Source organism: Micromys minutus (assembly GCF_963924665.1).
Source record: "Micromys minutus genome assembly, chromosome: 3".
Lineage (NCBI taxonomy): Eukaryota > Metazoa > Chordata > Mammalia > Rodentia > Muridae > Micromys > Micromys minutus.
Window position 1 is genome coordinate 434481 of NC_137972.1, and position 19016 is coordinate 453496.

At 41.6% G+C, this 19016-nt stretch overlaps 1 protein-coding gene and 2 pseudogenes across 8 annotated transcripts; 1 reads left to right on the forward strand and 2 right to left on the reverse strand.

Moving 5' to 3' along the window:
• The first annotated feature begins 1261 nt into the window (after nt 1-1261).
• LOC308418285 (cyclin-dependent kinases regulatory subunit 1-like) lies at nt 1262-1488 on the forward strand (annotated as a pseudogene). The gene has a single exon. The product of its transcript is annotated as a cyclin-dependent kinases regulatory subunit 1-like (transcript).
• Nucleotides 1489-4945: 3457 nt separating this feature from the next.
• Nucleotides 4946-13427, reverse strand: ETFBKMT (electron transfer flavoprotein subunit beta lysine methyltransferase). Of its 6 annotated transcripts, XM_080914857.1 has the most exons (5): nt 13317-13427; nt 10762-11168; nt 8245-8375; nt 5942-6031; nt 5662-5864 (listed from the first exon to the last, which is right to left on the reverse strand). In XM_080914857.1, exons 2-5 carry the CDS (start codon nt 11052-11054, stop codon nt 5794-5796), a joined length of 585 nt encoding a protein of 194 aa, XP_080770983.1. In that variant the 5' UTR covers nt 11055-11168; nt 13317-13427; the 3' UTR covers nt 5662-5793. The 6 variants fall into 6 exon arrangements, with proteins under 6 accessions (XP_080770985.1, XP_080770984.1, XP_080770981.1 ...); XM_080914859.1 differs by having other exon boundaries at nt 4946-6031; nt 11071-11168; XM_080914858.1 differs by having other exon boundaries at nt 4946-6031; nt 11023-11168.
• On the reverse strand, nt 4966-5401 carry LOC308419218 (ribosomal protein uL24-like; annotated as a pseudogene). The gene has a single exon. The product of its transcript is annotated as a ribosomal protein uL24-like (transcript).
• Nucleotides 13428-19016: the final 5589 nt, after the last annotated feature.

Here is a 19016-nt window from a genome sequence, read left to right on the forward strand (position 1 = left end):
GAAGGATTGGGGCATCCTATCTGCTCTCCTCATCTCTGATGGCTCAAGATCTCTTGGCAGTTAATTGGATGTAATTGTTCTATTGCCATGGTCTTTGCATTTGTAGTAAGACAGAGTAAGATGAGCGAGCAGCTGAGGTGTATGGAGAACAAACAGCCCTGGGCTCCTTGATCCTAGAGTAGATTAGGGGAGGGTTAGCTAGGATTTGAACTCTCAACGCTGCATGCTGCCTCACAGGTCACTGTCCTTCCTGCCTGGCAGTCACTGACTTCAACTTCCGAATGGTTGTTTCACGTGACTCTAATAGCTTGAGAAGGGAAGGTTGATCGGGTCTGACATGATTCCTTCCTTTTCTGAACTTGGGACAGGTTAAACAGGGTTAGAGAAAACCTTGCCAGGGGCTCAGTTGTAATCACTAGGGGCATCCCATTGAATGCTTTATTGTCTGTCTCTGCATGGGAGTTGGGTGGGAAGAAAAAGTGATGTTCATTCTTTCTGATAACTCGATGGTGCTGAGAAGCTTTTGAACAAAATACTTTGCTAAATGAAAAAAAAAAAATCATAACCCAGTGAACAAACCATTTGGTTCTGTCAGAAGTGAAGAAGTTGAAGTGGGAAATTCTCTGCCCTTGACACTCCTGCCCTCCAGCACAGTGGGAAATTCTTTACCCCCCCCCCACACACACACACACATTTCCGCCCTCCACATTCCATAGATTTCCCTTATCCCCTCTCGTGCGTGAGTGACTAGTAGAGAAGAAGGAACCCACCCTGCCTTGGCCTAAGGGACTCTTTGAGTAAATAATTCTGAGAATCCTAGAATGTGTTGACTGGTAGCCATCTGACCCTCTGGAAAGTCCCAGTTAGGGTCCTGACGCATATGCTCACTAACCAATAGATTTAAAGGTCAATATGCTTAGCCAATGAATTTGAATTATAACCTTGTTGCTGTAACCTATATCCCTAAAAAGTATAAAAACTACTTGTAACAACTTTTCGGGAGTTTGACCCATCTCATTCTTCAGAAAACTGAGCACTACACTCCGTTTATGACTTGAGGAGACGCCAATGCAAGCCAGTCGAGGGAGGGTGTCAAACTGGAGCTGTCCCGCCTTCAGCCTAAGAGACTAATAGGAAGTTCGGGAGGTGAGTTTGAAAGTAAGGCCAAAGAGGATGGGAGCACGTACTGCTGGGGGTTGTCTGGAGGCCAGCAGTGTGGGGCTGAGTGCTCTCTGGCAAAGCAGTCATGTCTTAAAAACAAATCTACTATTTGGACAAATACAATGATGGAATTCAAGTGCTGGCATGTCATGTTGCCCAAGCACATAGCCAAGCTGGTCCCTAAAACTCATTTGATGTCTGAATCTGAATAGAGAAATCTCGGCGTTCAGCAGAGTCAGGGATGGGTCCACTTTATGATCAATCCATGAACCAGAACCTCACATCTTAATATTCCAGTGGCCACTGCCCAGGAAGCCAAAGAAATGAAGCCAGCAAACCACCTCTCAGCCTCGAGCTTTACACAGCTGTCCTTATTCCCTACCATCTTTCTGATAGCATGACCAAGTTGCTTTCTTATTTTTTTCACTTTCATAACAGATTTTTTCTGGAGAATAGCAGAATTTGTGTGTGTGTGTTTTTTTTTTTTTTTTTTTTCTCAAGACTCCGCTAAAGCAAGATGTGAAGAAAAGAAGAGGTTATGGGAACCCCTCTAATTCCAGATATGATGATGGAAAAGGACCACCAGGAAACCCTCCACAAAGAATGGGTCGGACCAGTCACCTTCATGGCTCCAGCCCTCCTCCAGTGGCTGGTGGATGAGGAAGGTAAATATCTGCTCTGAGAAGCAGACAAGTAGACATACACATATGTAGAAGGAAGCCATCATGAAGTGAAGAGCAGCTCATGCAGGAGAAGATGGTGTACGTCCAAACAAGGACTGCTCTGTGTCCTCACAGATGAATGAGGTCATGCTGGGAACTCCCTCTGCAGGATCTGGCCTGACTGACATGCAGTTCTATAAATGTACATGTTTGTCTCCTTATCTTTTTTGTATATACTAAAGTATTAATATGGATTTAAGAAGTAAATATTTTTAGGTTGCAAAATTTGATTCTTCATCTTTATGTAATTATTGACCTGGAAGAAATAAAGGCCATGTATTTAGTCCTGAAAAAGCAAACAAACAAACAAACCAAAGAAACCTTTCAGGGTCACCTCTCTTCGGGGAGTAGGACGACCTGGACCAATAAACCTCTTGCTTTTACATCAGTTGCTGCCTCTGTTTCTCTTTGAGAGGGGGTCTCCCAGATACAAAGGCTCTTTTAGTATTTCAGAAGGAACAGAGAGAACTTTGTTGGGTTTGTTTTTTTTTTAAGCCCATAAAAGTATCTTTTATTTTTATTCGCCTGATAAAATTATCTTGGAGGCTTACTGCCGAATAAATTCACCTTTCTAGTTCTTTCTGAACTCTAGCTGGATGAGATCAACTCAGCTGTTCTGGCACAAACTCCTTTTTTTTAAAGATTTATTTTATGTATGCGAGTACACTGAAGCTGTCTTCAGACACACCAGAAGAGGGTGTCAGTCAGATTCCATTACAGATGGTTGTGAGCTGGGAATTGAACTCTTGACCTCTGGAAGAGCAGTCAGTGCTCTTAACTGCTGAGCCATCTCTCCAGCCCCCCAATCTGACTTACTCAATTTGGTTTGTTTCAGCTTCTCACTGAATTGCTCTGCTTAGTCAAACTAACTGGCATTTTGTTCTAATCTTCTGGCTCTTTCTTTGTTCTATCTTCCTTCAACATGTCCCTGTAAAACTGCTTCCTCTCTCCCTCTGTGCTGCTGTCTTGCGCGTTGGGCATATTCTACTCTGGCTCATTCTGTCAAATCTTTAAATCACTTTCTCTGTCCCTCAACTAGGTAACACTTTCAAACATGACTGCTTCCATCTATAAACTAACCTTACTTTTCATTGTTTGGGACTAAAGATATGTACTAAAGGTGTGACTGCATTTCAGCCAGGTCATACTGAGATCCTGGGAGTATCTGTATTCCAGCTGGATCATGTAAACCTAGAAGACCTCTGGATATGATCCCTTGCCAGAGCAGCCATGTTGCTGGACTAAAATTCCTCTACATAACCAGTTATAGCTTTAATCTGCAATATCTCCTCATTCCCAAGACATGTTGAAAGCCTAGTCCATCCCCAGTGAAGTAATGTTCATAAGTGTTGGGATTCAGACATGGGACAAATGACTGAGATACGTATTTTACATAGGAAAGTGGACCTGACCTCCAGGTTCTCCCAGCATACCTCAGTTCCTATTACAGGGTGCAGTTAGCATACCCGGCCCTCTGCCATGAACTTTCCAGCTGATGTACTGGGCTTCCTCACCTATAGACGATCTTCCCTATGTAATCCAGTCATTTTTGTCTCCCTCTCTCTCCTTCCCTCTGCATTTTCTCTCTCACTGCTTATACACTTTTTCTCTTATTTTTTCCCCATCCTGTTTCCTGCCTTTTGAGAAGGCAGGGCTCAAGAGAGCAGCCCTGAGCCTTTATTTTTCTTTTTTTTTTTTAATGATTTTTTAAAAGATTTATTTTATGTGAGTACACTATAGCTGTCTTCAGGCATACCACAATAGGGTATTGGATCCCCATTACAGATGGTTATGAGCCATCATGTGATTGCTGGAAATTGAACTCAAGACCTCTAGAAGAACAGTCTCTCCAGCACGAGCCAATTTTTTAATACCTTTTTTAAAGGGCAAAACTGCAGGGTAGGAGATTTTGCAAGCATGCATGGTCATAGAAGCAAGACCAGGTAGTTAAGAAAGTCTTCCTGGAACATCTGTTACAAAACAAAACTTTCTACGGTCACACAGGTAGGTGCAACCTGATTCTGAGGAACAGAAATTTCGTTTTTACAGTAACTAGAGTATCAAAATGGCTCCTGGTTACAAAATGGAGTTGGGGCATTTTCTCAGTAATGGGAACTCCAGGAGGTGGGTGTGGTTGAGATTAAAAGGGCTAGCACAAAACCTGTCATTGGATGAGAAGGAGGGAGGCAGAAACAGTTTTTGAGAAAGAGGAACAAGGAAAGAGTGGAAGAAAGGCAAGATGGAAAAAGAGGAGGATGACCCTCTGTGTGTGTCTGCATAGATACAGGTTATGTGTATTTTAAAGGGATGGGTTTGTATGGGGTTTGTGCTGTCCGGATGGGCAAATTATATCTTATCAATTGGATCAGAGATATTGTCTGGCATGTTCTTTCATGTGGTGACTTAATTGAGTTCAAGAGAAGCGTTGTGGCAGGGTGCCATGCTGGGTTGGACCTCAGAGTGTTCAGGTCAGAGAGAGCCAAGGGCAGGGGTGCTCGGAGCAGTATGCTCGGGAACCAGACACCGTCCTTTTTAATATTCACTGCAACAGGTGGAACTTTATTGGGAGAAAAAGTCAGTCTGGGTGTGTCTTTGAGAGGGTATACCTTGTCCCTGGTCACCATAATGTGAGAAGCCACTTCTACTATATACTGTAGTTGCCATGATATCCCACCTCACCTCAGCACAGAGCAATGGAGCCAGCAGACCATTGATTGGAGCCTCTGAGACTGAACCAGAGCAAATGTAAGCTGATTTTCTCAGTTATTTTGTTAGAGTATCATAAAGATAACACTCCAATTCCTTATCTTTCCAGAGATATTTTATTAATACTGGAGCAAATTGTGTATATTACATCTACACATATAGATACACCTTCTACATAATCAACTGTAATATGATAGAGTTTTGTTATAAAAGCCTGACACCCTGGTATGTGAAATGGGAACATAACTAACTTTTGCAAACCATACAGAGTTATCCAAGGTGTTATAGCAAAGAAAAGAAGAAATTTATTATCTATCAAATTTTTTTTTTTTTTTTACTTAAGCGGTCTTTAATGAAAGTCATGCAAGAGATGCCTCTACTCCTGTATCTTCTCAATCATTTCTTCCTTATATTTGCTCTTCTCCTTTCCTACTTGTCGGGACTTGGCTTTCCTCTCCAGCATCTTCTTTCAATCCTTGTCCAGCTTTATCCTGGTGATGACCACCTTGCTGGGGTGGACGCCCACATGGAAAGTTGTGCCAATAGCCTTCTCTCACTGGACTCGTTCAATGTAGATGATGTATTTTTTTCCTGTACACTTGGACCACTTTGCCAATCTGCTGGCCTTTGTAGTGTCCTCAAACAACCTGAACATCATCCTTTCGAATGGGCATAGACCGAACATTATACTTCTGTCTCAGTTCTTTGGAAAGAGGGAAAGACATGATCTTCCTCCGAATGCGAGGTGGAGCACTGAAATGCCGTTTGTGGTTCTTGCTTCGGTCAGAAGTTACGTAGGGATTAAACTTCATCTTGGCAGCTTGTGATTAAGCGATGGCCACAAAAGGAAAGAGCCTATCTATCAATTTTTGAAATGGGGTATTACTATATAATTCTGGCTGTCCTTGAACTCACTATAGATGAAGCTGGCCTCAAAATCACAGAGATAAGCCAACCTCAGCCTTCCAAGTGGTATTTCAAGGGCCAAGTCATAACACACTACTGAATTGCAGTCTTTAAACTGTTGAGTACCTCCTACAAAGGAAACTTTTAGAACTTAGCACAAACAGAACTATATTCTTAAAAGCACTTTGACAAATCAGGGATGAAATCCCATACAGCACTTGTGGTCAGTCCATTGTTATCTTGCTGGGTTGGCTCTGGAAGTGTGTATTCTACTAGTTGGTACAGTTGATGCTGAATGCTATGTCCACTGAACTGGGGCCTCCCAGGGTCGCCAATCAGGACTCGAGTTCCGTAGGTCCAAAAGTAGTTCTGCAGCCACAGATGAAGAGTGTCTGCAAGGTCTTCATCATAAAACATATCTCCAAGAACAATGAGATCAAACTTACCTTGTTGGGTATTCAAAATGTTTTTGGTTAAAATAGGGAAAGGATTCAGTCCATTTAATTTGCAATTTAGTGTAATCGCCATTCCTGCAACTTTACAAAACATATGATAAATTGGTCTGCATAATTCATAAAAATTCATAAAAAGCATAAATCAGTATGCATTTTAATTCCTTATTATTTAAACACTTCTTAAAATCTAACAGTAGAGGCCATTGAGAAGGTCTGCAGGTTAAGATGCTTGCTACTAGGGGCTGGAGAGATAGCTTAGAGGTTAAGAGCACTGACTGCTCTTCCAGAGGTCCTGAGTTCAATTCCCAGCTACCACATGGTGGTTCACAACCATCTGTAATGGGATCTGATGCCCTCTTCTGGTGTGTCTGAGGACAACTACAATGTATTCATATACATAAAATAAATAGATCTTTAAAAAAAAAAAAAAAAAAGATGCTGCTAAACCTAATGAGTTCAACACCTGACAGCCAGGAATGGTGGCACACAACTTAAATCCCAGCACTCAAATGTGACAGACAGATCTGATTTTAAGGCCAGCCTGGTTGGTCTATACAGGGAGTTTCAGGACAGCCAGGACTACATAGAAAGAGCCTGTCTCGACAAACCAAACAAACAAACAAACAAAAAGTTCAATAAGTAAAACACACATGGCAGAAAGAGGGAACCAAATCCCACAAGTTGTCCCTGCTCTCCCCATTTGATGTGCATTGTAGCACACTCACAAATGAATAAAACCGTTTGTTAAAAGGGTTTTTTTTTCTTGTTTTTGTTGTTTTCATTTTCATTTCATTTGTGTTTTGTCTGGATTCATATCTGTCTGAGTGCCTGGAACTGTAGCTACAGAGAATTATGAGCTGCCATGTGGATGCTGAGAATTGAACCTCGGTTCTATGGACGAGCAACGGTTAAGAACACCACTAAACCATCTCTCCAGCTCCTGTTGCTATTTTTTAGGCTAAGGAGTTTAAAATTTAGACCAGTATAAATTATATACCGGCTAGACAGGAAGATGAACACCTTTCCCTCCAAGGCTTGGTAACATACAGCAGGAAGATCCCTGCAAGTATGAGCCAACGTGAGGTACAAAGGAGGTACCAAGCAAGCTGAGTCTTCAACTTAAGACCCCTTCTCAAACAAACAAAAAATAAAACAAAATGGCTGGGAATGGTGGTACATAACCCCAAAAGTAGAAATAGAAAGATCATAAATTCAAGGTCATTCTTAGCTACAGAGCTAACTGAAGCCATACTGAACTATATGAAACCGACTCAAAAAGAGAGAGGAAGGGAGGAAAAGAAAGAAAGAAAAGAGAGAGCAGGTTATCCTGACCCCATACCTACCCCCACCCCCAGAATTATATCCTACTTGACATGATGGTTGTAAAATGTTTAACCTCCTTCCTTGCTGGGAAATGATCTCTTGTTAAAAGTAAAAACTTTCCTAGCTTGCACCAATGTGATTTAATTGTTGTCTTTTGTTTGTATAAATTCTGAAGTGCTTAATTATAGGGTCCCAGAGTTTTTGTGACAACAGCCTGCTCTCAGTTCTCTAACTTAAAGAGCTCTTACTTGGTTATCTATTCATGGTGGTCTATCACTTTCTCATGTGGGCTATAGCTAATAAAGGGATGTTTTTAAAAGGCTATATATTAAAAACAAAAGAGCACTGGTAGGATATTTTTTGTATGTTTATTTAAATAGACAGAAAAACAAATGTTGAGCTCCATCAAGTTATATCTGCAACCCCTTAATAAGACCCCTGGAGGGCTCTACTCTAAATAAGGGTAGGTTCAGAAAAAAAAAAAAAATCATATGAAATAAAAGCTTAACCACAACTTGTGCCTTTTCTTTATTGTTTTGGTTTAGTTTGTTGGTTTGATTGTTTGAAACAGGGTGTCATTTTGTAGTCCTAGCTGGCCTGGAACTGCTTCTACCTCCTGAGTGCTAAAATTTAAGGTGTGGGCTGCCACACCCAACACATCTTGAGTCTTAATGAAGTTAAAATGTCCACTAAAGACACAAACCTATCTTTACTTGGATTTTGTGTCAAATAAACATTACTTACATACTTGAGGGAATTCTCAACCCTGAGCTAACAACATGTGCCTCTACAGGTATCCCTGTGGAATGTCTGGCAAACAAATCTAATCCTCCTGGGGAAATGCACCACCAGTTCAGGCCCCACTGAATGTACCTCACAGTATCAGATTTCAAAACAACACAATAAACTATCATGATGAAAAGGGGGCAGGGAGAATGAGCTTTAAATGTTTTAAAATATGCAGTCCTTACTGGGGTCTATGTCGTTGGCCAAGATCTTTGATGCTCCACTCATTTTAGCAGCAATGGCTGTAGCTCCACATCCACTCCCAAGATCTAAGACAGACTTTCCTCTAACAACATCAGGGTTATCCAAAAGATACCTAAATTAGAAAGAAAGGAGAAAATACCTGAGGTATGGAAAAGGCGAATTAAGAAGCATTAAAACAAAAACAGGCAAGATGGTTTAGCAGATAGAGGTGCTTGCTTTGAAGTGGCCTGAGTTCAACACAGTGTAGAGAGAACCAATTTGTGCAAGCAGTCCCCTGACCTTCACATGCACACCACAGTATACCTGTGCTACTACACACAATGCAATTAAATACAATTTTTTTTTTCTGATGGCAGAGAACCTACCTACCCTGCAGCAGTAACAATACTATTCTTAAGAAACAGAAGACCTTTTGTCTGACAGTTCTACATCCTTAAGGCATAATCAGATGAAATCAAGATCAATGTTAAAGCCAAGAGTAAATGGACATGCTAAAAGTGTTTGCCTTTGTTTCAGCTACTGTTTCTAAGTATAGTTGCAACTATATGAAAAAACAAGATGGACAGGAGGAAACTTAAAAATGCTAAACTGAGGGGGCTGGCAAGATGGCTCAGTGGTTAAGAGCACTGACCACTCTTCCAGAGGTCCCGAGTTCAAATCCCAGCAACCACATGGTGGCTCATAACCATCTGTAATGGAATCCAATGCCCTCTTCTGGTGTGTCTGACGACAACTGCAGTGTATTCATATACATAAATAAATCTTTTTTAAAAAAATGTTAACTGAATCAAATGCAAGGTCTACCTAAAATGAGCTGCCAAAGAGAAAATCCCAAATGAGCACTCATACCTTCTGTGTGCTAAAGAGCCAATGCTAGAAGCAGGTAGCATTTATAGTACTAAAGCAGTATCTTTGGAGGGATGGGGCTTCAGGCTACATCAAGTAACCCTGTACTGATTGATATGCACATGAATCTAAGCACAAAGTAAGACATGAATCTTTTATGACCATGTAGGTCCTTTAATAGCTCACACTATAGTTTCTTGAGGGGTGGAAGCTTTATTTGTGGATATGCCTTAAGTTTGTGTAAGGCCGTAAAACTATGAAACAAAGCACCGAAGCGACGACCAAACTGCTATAAAAGCAAGACTTTGGGTTGAGGTATGTGTTACAAAAGTTAGTATGAAGGCTGGAGAGTTAGCTCAGTGGTTAAGAATTTGGTACTCTTGCAGAGAATTCAGGTTCAAGTTCCAGGGGACCTGATGGACCTTCTTGGGCACCAGGCATACATGAGATGCACAGAATCAGGCAAAACACTTCTACACAAAATAGGTGAGTCTAAAGCTGGGCAGATCTCTGTGAGTTCCAGGACAGCCAGGGCTAGATAGTGAGGCCCTGAGGGTAGGGGGAATGTGACTCATTGCTGTAACCAAATACCTGACAAGACATTTAAGGTAAGAGTTTATTTTTGAAAGATCACAGTTGGAAGACACAATCTTTGTAGGAAGGTATGGCAGTAGGGACCTGTGGCTTCAGAAGTATGAGACTGATGCCCTTATCAGGATAAACTATGAAGAAAAGGAAGGAATTCTAGGATTCAGCTAGCTTTCTTCCTTCTGTTTGTATTCAGAGTACAACTGAATCCTACTGGAAGTGTCACCCACATTCAAGGTGAGCTTTCCCTCTTCAGTTAAACCTCTTTGGAAATATCCTTTCCAAATAATTTTTTTTTTTTTACTTGACACTAGCTAAAAGCAAGTGGGAAACGGTACCCTCAGTTGAAAAAATTATTCTACCAGAGTGGCCTGTGAGCAAGCCTAAGGGACTTTTTTGTTGTTGTTTTGTTTAACAATTGATGTGGGAGGGCCCAGCCTATTGGGAACAATGCCTGGACAGGTAATTTTGTATAGTGTTAAGAAAGCAGACTGAGCAAGCTTTAAGCAAGCCAGTAAACAGGGCTCCTCCATGGACTATGCTTTAGTTCCTGCCTTCAGGTTCCTGCCCAGAGTTTCTGCCCTGACTTTCCTGATGATGGATTCCTGTGACCTAGAAGTGTACAATGAAATAAACACTTCCTCCCCCAAGTTGCTTTTGGTTTTTTTATTATTATTATTACAGCAATAGAAAACATAAGAAAAGCACATCATCATAGACATGCCACAAGGTGTGTCTTGTGGGTAACTCCAGATACATTGGAAATGACAACAAAGTGACCCATGGCAAGTGTGAAGAGAACTATTTTGTTACTAAGGTATCCACATCTATGACCTACATCATAGGTAGGACACCTTTTTAGAGATGACTTGTCTTCCCACAGGACAAATCCTTTTCTACTTTACCAGAAGGATGGGAATTCAAACGATATACAAGTTGGGGCTTTCATGGGCCTCAATGACTTTCTGGTTCTGCTGCTATCATATGGGGCCAGAGAGAGTGAAATGGAGGCGGGGTTGGGTACTTAGAGGAAGAAGGATTTTCAATATGTCAGTGAAACACACCTAGACAGAGCCTGGCCTCCTGGCCAGTAGATAGCCCAGTAGGGATCACCGTAGGGCCACAGGTCAGCCCTTTCCCACCAAAACTTGCACCTGGGGGTTAAAAGCCGTAACTGGATTTCAGGGGTGAGGCTGCCACTGCTGGTTACTTCAGTGTTCTCCTCCAGGTAGGCTTTCATCTTAGGGTCCAAACAGCTCCCCACTGCCCTCCAGGAAAAGACAGGAAACCCACAGTTCACAGCCTGCAGGAAACTCCATTGGCACCTGGGAGCTTTCCAACACAGGCTGAAAGCCATTAGTACATCTCCAAACCTCCAGTCTGTCTGTGTTGCTATTAACAAGGACTGCTTGCCAAGCAGATAGAAGGAGGGTCCATCTTCCACTTGATTGACACTGGAATTTCTGGATCTCTACAACAAAGAAACAATACGGAAAATTCTTAGTCTGGCCAACATGTCCATGTACTTCCACATAGCAAGAAAATAAGCTAGCCACATGATAAGAAAATATGCACTAACAACCCACAAGTGCAAATTCATGTTGGAAGACAGCTTTGGTTTACCAGTTTGGGCAAAAAAAAAAAATCTAGTTTTTTTTTTTTTTTTTTAAACTGTGAAATCCTCAGTAATTCATAATGACAAATACACCGCCATTTTATAACAGTGTTCACAAAAATGAAATAAGGTGTATCTTTTTGTTTGTTTTGGTTTTAAGACAGTCTTGCACATTAAAGAAATGGTTCAGCAGTTAAAGAGCATCTGATGCACTTGCAGAGGATTCAGGTTCAGTTCCTAGCACCCACATGGCAGCTCACAATCATAATTTCAGTTCCAGGAGATTCAGTGCCCTCTTCTGGCTTTTATCAGGCACCAGACACCACACACACACACACACACACACACACACACACACCACGACACACACAGTACATTTATATACATGCAGGCAAAGCATAACCATCAAATAAAATATAGATTTGTGCTATATTGTACAATAGCCCAGAATACACTAGAATTCACTATGTAGACCAAAAAGACATCATATGTAGTGAACCTCCTCCCTCCAGGTTTATTGTTGCTTGGGTCAGACCCAGATTTACAGCAGAATATGAGATTACTGTGTATCTGAATACCATGTCTTCCCAACACTGACAGTTTGGTTTTGAAGAAGTAAACTAACCCAAGTAGGTACTCAAATTACATTATAGGAAAAACCTCAGGCTGGGCACAATGGTGAACACCTTGCCCTTAATCTCAGCACTTGGGAGGCAGAGGCAGGCAGATCTCCATGGAAGAAAGAAGCAGTGATAAGAGGGGCAGAATTCAAGCCAGCCCTGTCCCTGGACTGGGTAATGCCTGACTGAGCTGTCATTACTGTCTAAGGACTCTTGATTGTCTCAGTTTTCTCTGCTAGTTAGAGTTAGAAACAGGACAACTTCCAAGCTCAACGGGTGGCAGTGGAGAAATCTTAAAACCCGGAAACAGAAGCAAACCGAATCAGATGTTGAAGAAAAGCTTTTATTGTGGCACAGAAACACACACATGCAGCAAACACTGAGAAAAAGACTCTCCTCCACAAAGCAGAAGGGAGCTGAGAATCCAGTCTCTTCTTGAGGATGGGGGTAGGGAGCAGTGTTTTAAAGTCTCTGAAGGGTTTTTCTCCCATAATTTATTACTGGTCACTTTAAAGAAAGAGACAGTGGCTGAAAAACTGTCCTGTTCTGGCCTTGAACTTGTTGAGCCATCAGCATGGAAAGGAGAAAATGCTCACAAGGCTTTTTAAATGCCAGGCGTTTGTCTCAGGTCAGGAGAGTGAGGAAAAGCCAGCCATCTCGAAAGTTTTCCACCTTTATTACCGATTCTTGGTACCTCTTCCTTTCTGCCTGCCTGCTTGCCTGCCAGGGAATCTGTCTGACTCTTAGTCCCTCAGTAGGGCTGCCTCCCTGTACTACTATCTTACAAAAAGACAGACAGACTGAATAAACGAATGAACCAACCAACCAACCACCTAGAAAGAAGTCTCGGGGGCTGGAGAGATGGCTCAGCTGTTAAGAGTACAGACTGCTCTTCCAGAGGTCCTGAGTTCAATTCCCAGCAACCACATGGTGGCTCACAGCCATCTGTAATGGGATCTGATGCCCTCTTCTGGTGTGTCTGAGGACAGCGACAGTGTACTCACATACATAAAATAAATGGATCTTTAATACAAAACAAAACAAAACAAAAGTCTCGAGCATTAAGAGAGACGCTTTTCTTCTAGTTCCAGTGTCGTAGCTTCTGGGTACACATTCTTGCTTCCACTGGCACATGTGCACACACAGATTATGTACGTAAACAAGCAAACAATGCGGGGCACAGTAGCCCATTTCTATAATCTCATCACTTGGGAGGCTAAGTAGTCTGGGCTACATTGCAGGCCAGAGACAACAACGTGAGACTTTGTCCCAAGCAAACAAACGAAAGGGTTATATTCCAAGCAATACTGTGGCCACGTTACTTTCCTCCAAAACAAAGGATAGGAGTCTACTTAAAAGGGTAGTGCGGTCCTTGTGACCTTACCTGACTTTGTTCAATCAAAACGTGGAGCTTGCCCTTCAAGCGCAAGGGGAAAAGAAAAATAACACGGTAGGTCTTCCTTGGAATCCGCGGCTGGAAATACACAGGGCAGGGGGAAACTTGGAACCAAAGAAACGCGGAACGCGCGCGGACCCGGACCGGAGGGCTGCGCACCGCACCGGCTCCGCCCTTCTTCCGATCTGTGTTTTGTTTTGTTTTGTTTTAGACCGCCCTCTGTTCCCAAGGCAACTGGGAACGCCGAAGCCCTCTGAAACCCTGAGACTCCTCAGGTCATTCTCTATAGACCTGAAGCACAATTGCGCAGCTTATGTGAGCCATGTCTGTTAATTCTGATTTCTAAAACCTCTGGCCGGACTTATGCTGCTAGCACTGTATGCCAAGCATACAGAGTATGAATCTGGAGTGGCGAGTAAAGTTTTATGACATTCAGTTGCGGTGTGTCATAATCATAAAGTCACACTGAAGGCTATTTTCAGCCTTTAAGTTTTGGATCTCTTATATCCACCTTTCTAATGACTAAATTTTCCACTGGCCCCTTAACTCAAGGCTTAAAAATTAACCCATCTAACCTTCATTACCGAAAATCTATGATGTACAAGAAAGAAAAAATATCCCAAACTAAGAAAATGGCAAACCACGTTGCTGTATCTAAATTTACAAATTAAAAAATATCTTCCAGATGCCTGGTGAAAATCTGAATTGGGGCCTGGGGATGTAGCTCAGTTGTTATGAATGTTTATATAGTCTGAAACCCTGAGATCCATATTTAATCCTAGCACTTAGGAGTGGATAGAAGAGGTTCAAGGTCATACTCAGCAAGTGAGAAGAAGTCAGCCTAAGATAGACCCATTCAAAGAAAGAAAAGAAAAGAAAAGAAAAGAAAAGAAAAGAAAAGGAAAAAGGGAAGGAAGGGAGGGAAGGGGAGAGGGAAGGTGGGAAACAAAAGCTAGACTCTAAGTGGTTCAGTGGCTCACAACCCTCTGTAATGGAACCCAACACCTTCTCCTGGTATGTCATAAGAAAATGACAGTGTACTCACAAAAAAACAAATAAATCTTTAATACAAACAAACAACCCATGTCACTTCAATTCCTTGAGAACTCAACCATCCACGTAAGTCCTGGTATTTCCTTAGCCTCCCCTTCTTTAACCTCCCCTGATTATATCTGTCATTTGGCACAGCCATTGTATTTTTCCCTCACCAATGCTCAGGAAGGCAGACCTCTCCTACCTTTTGACACAATTTAGATGTGCTATAAATTCTATTACATGAAAGTAAGAGCAGACTTATGATAGGTTAACCAACATAACCAAACTAATTAATTTCCTATTGCTAAGACAAAATACTGTAACCTAAAACAACTTATAGAAGTTGTGAGTGTTGTTGTTGTTGTTGTTGTTGTTGTGTTTTTCTGGCTTACAGTTCCTGAAGGAGAATACAGAATGGCAGGGGAGGCATGGACCAGAGCAGGAAGCTGAATGATCACATCTTCAACAGGAAAGAGAAATCAGAGAGAGCTAGCTTTAAGTAAGACTAGGATATAAATTTCTCATTCAAACCACAATTACCTTACCAATGTTTCCCTTAAAGATGGTTTTATAGGGGCTGGAGAGATGGTTCAGTGGTTAAGAGCACTGACTGCTCTTCCAGAGTGCCTGAGCTCATTCCCAGCAACCACATGGTGGCTCACAACCATCTGTAATGGGATCTGATGTCCTCTTCTGGTGTGTCTGAAGACAACTGCAGGGTACTCATGTAAGTAAAAATAAATAAATCTTTTTTTAAAGATGGTTTTGCATAGCCCAGGCTGGCCTTGAACTTGCTATGTAGTCAAGGATCATCTTATGCTTCTGATATTCTTGCCCCTACTTCTAGAATATTGGTATTACATATGTGTATCACTACACCCAGTTTTATAGAGTGCTGGGAAATGAGTTTTTATGCATGCTAGGCAACCATTCTACTAATGAGCTACAGTCCTAGTCCTAGTTTTTAGATTCTTATAAAAATGAAAATTATCTATTATGAACTTTTTTAAAATATTATTTTTATTGTACATGCATGTTGCTTATACATCTGTACACAGCATACATGTGTATTCTTGGAGGCCAAAAGAGCACAATGTTGATAAGTAGCTATGTGGGTACTGGGAATTGAACCCACGTCCTCTAAAATAACATCCCATGCTCTTAACCACTAAGTCCTCTGTCCAGTCCCAAAGCTCTTTTTTTTTCTTGCCATTTCTTTTATTCATCATGATTATCACACATATATGCTATTTAATGAAACAAAAGTCTGCTGCTTATTGATAAGTAGTATATCACCTTTGTGTGTTTATCTTGTTTTCATTTTCTGTAATTTTGGAGATACTGTTATGGTGTCTACTTGGATCCAATGCAGATGACAAAAAAAATTTAATGTAATCAAGCAACTACTGATTGATTAGGGCTACAGAACAGACTCCATCCTGAACTATGGCCCTGAGTCAGAATGTTTTCTTTAAAGGTCTGAAATCACAAATATCTGTTGCAAGTTACAGATACATTTTTCCACTGATCAGGATTTAGGGATAGAAACTTTCCTTATATGGTTGATCTATGTCAACAAATAGAAAATGTAAGTTTAACAGTCCAACCAATCGAATCCATTTGTTCTTCTGTGGTTGGGAACAGTTGTTATGTTTAGGGGAACAAAAGTTGAATAATAGAAGCTGTTCAGCTATTGGGAAAATTCCAGTTCCCTTAAGGCCTGGGAACTTGAACTTAGTTTCACTTATGATTAAAATGGACTCTGAAAACAAAATGGCAATACTTAAGACAAGTTTCTTTTGCTTATTCCCAAGTTACTGTTGGCATGACCTACCCCCACACATATTGTATCGAGGGACCATGAAGGTATCCAAGCCAGCTCAGTCAGTCAACAGGGTCTCAAGGGAGTGAGGATTGAAAAGAAAAAGACAATTAGACAACATTATAACATGACCCCAGCCAGTGCTGAGGCTGAAGCAGGTTTATTTTTTCCCAGTCAAATTTTTTTATATACCATTCTAGGTACATCCAAAGAATAATGTCAGTTCTTAGATCAAAGACAAAGTAATCAAACAAGGCAATAAACAAAAAGATCAAACAAGCAATAAACAAAAACGACCAAACAAGGCAATAAACTAACCCTAACCCAGGTCACTTTTTCTAGGAGCTTATCAGGATGACCAAGATAAAAGGAGTGCCATGCTTTGCTAGGTTGAGTTTACCTTGAGCTTTGTCTTAGCCCAAATGTGAATATTCTTATATGAGCCTACTTCAGTGACATATGCTTGCCAAATTTCTACAAGGGCACCTAGAGCTCTCCACACCCTGTGTTCTCAATTGTTAATTTCTGTGCCAGCAGCACCAGGCTTGTACAATATGCAACTGTTTGTCACTTCCTCATCTGCCCCCACCCCCCCAAAAGTAAGCTTGTTGAAGGACATTTTATCTCACTGCAAACCCCAAGACTGTTATTTACTGAAGGAAAAAAAAAAAAATGTTTCTAGTTGTGTAGCTCTGCTTTGGCACACACCTTTAAAGCCTCTGGCTAGAATACAGGCACCCCTTAGTAAACAACTTTAATCCCAAAGAAAGTAAAGTTAGTTGGTTGAAAAAAGCACTTGTTGTAAGACCCTTGGGAGTCTTAGCTCAGGAGCACGACCCACAGAACACAATTAGACAATAGACCACTGCAATAACAAGAGGTTTTTATTCCATGTACATGTTGTTGCTCATGCTCGCAGGGAGAGTCAACCCTGGACTCAAAAAACACACATCTTTTATACTTTTTTGTGATGGGGGTGAACTATTATTCTACCTTTAATTAGCAGTATAATTTTCAGAAAGAGGACAGGAAGGGGGAGGAAAGGGGGGAGAAACTTTGGCAGTAATGTTGTTGACAATTTGCATTCTCCTTGGAATTCAGTACAGGGAGGGGTAGGGGATCTGTTCCTAAAGCAGTCATTTTGTTTTGTCTTAACTCAGCTTAGTCGGCATAGCCTGACCTGTCTATTAAAACTTTGTTTTTACATTTTCAGAAACTTGTTTATATATTTCAAAACTTTGAGGGGTTTTGTCCTTGTTTTGTTTTTCAGAATTGGGTGATTAGAGCATGAGTTAATTATGACATGCATCAGGACCCTATCTAGGGCTTTCTAGAAGACCAGGTAGCTATCAGTCAGTATATTCTGTGTTTTTTTTCTGAGAATTATTCTGGGCCATTGTTTTTATTTGTCAGGCACAGGCGGGATCTCATAGTCTTGGGATGACTGGAAAGTCTCTGAGTCTGATTTTAAGCATTTCTGTGTCTTTAGGGTCTCACATTCTAAGAATGGGGTGTTTTGGAAAAGTTTCAGAGTCCCTATAAACTTTGTTTTTTACATCACACCCATGTTTGAAAACAATGTCTAATGGAGTGGCAGACAAAGTGATGAATCAGAGCAAGGTTTAACCAACACTCATGAGAAGAGAGAGGAAAGGAACCTACTTAACAGAACAGTGCAGAGGGAGAAAAGAGGGGGCAGTTTTACCAGGACACTTGTACAGAGACAGGTGAAGTGACCCGTCCGACAGGTCAGGTTATTCAGGGTCCCGAAGAGGCCTTCATCCTGAAAGTCATGGGGGTGAGAGAGAAAGGAAGCCAAGCACGTAAAGAATGACACAGAGTCAGTCTGGATGGTGTCAAGGTTTCATTGAGGATAGAATGCTTACAGCTTATATAGGCTTAAGCAGGGGGAAGGCAGAATGCAGTGGAATTTTACAAAATCTTCAGAACAGGGAAGAGGGTGGTGCTGCAGTCTAGCACCAACGGTCTCCTGCTTTTTCTGGAACATCCTGTTTTGTCACCTGGCAATTATTCTTGTCAGGGCCCATTGTGGTGCTTCCCAGAAGGCTCGGGCGAAAGGTCAGGTTCCCACAGGCAGGGGTGCAGCTGCTCACAGGCTGCTGTGTCAAGATGGCTGTAGTTTGGCTATTTTCTTAGCCATGGCTCCCCACAGTGAAGAATGAACCAAAGAGTGAGAAGGGCCCACAAGTTTAGAACAGTTTGCCAAAGTTAGTATGAGGCCAAGCAGAACAGTTCTGGAGAAGCTAAAAGAGAGAGAGAGAACCCAGATTGAATCAGACCAATGGAGAGGAGTTCTGAATCAGAACAGCTGAGTTGACCAGCCAGCCAGACACTAGAAAGAACTAGGAAAAGGTGAGTTTATTCAGCAGCAAGTCTCAGATTATGTTGGTTTGAATATGCTTGGCTCAGGGAGCAGCACTATTAGGAGGCAGTGTTGTTGGAGGAAGTGTGTCACTGGGGCCTGGGCTTTGAGACCTTCCTTCTAGCTGCCTGAAAAATAGTCCTTTGGCTTCAAATCAAAAGTGACAACTCTCAGCTCTCCCTTCAGCACATGACTGCCTGCCTGCTGCCATGCTTCATGCCATAATGATAATTGACTGAACTATAATCCAGCCCCAATTAAATGTGCTTTATAAGAGTTGTCTTAGTCATGGTATCTCTTTATAGCCATGGAAATCTTAAGACAGAGACTGAAAACATTCTAGGCCTAGATAAGATTTCAGGATAGAAGCTTCCAGGACTAGGCCTAGGTTAGCAGACAGTCAATAAGCCTCAGAGATGACAGTTACACTAGGAGAATAAAAATTACA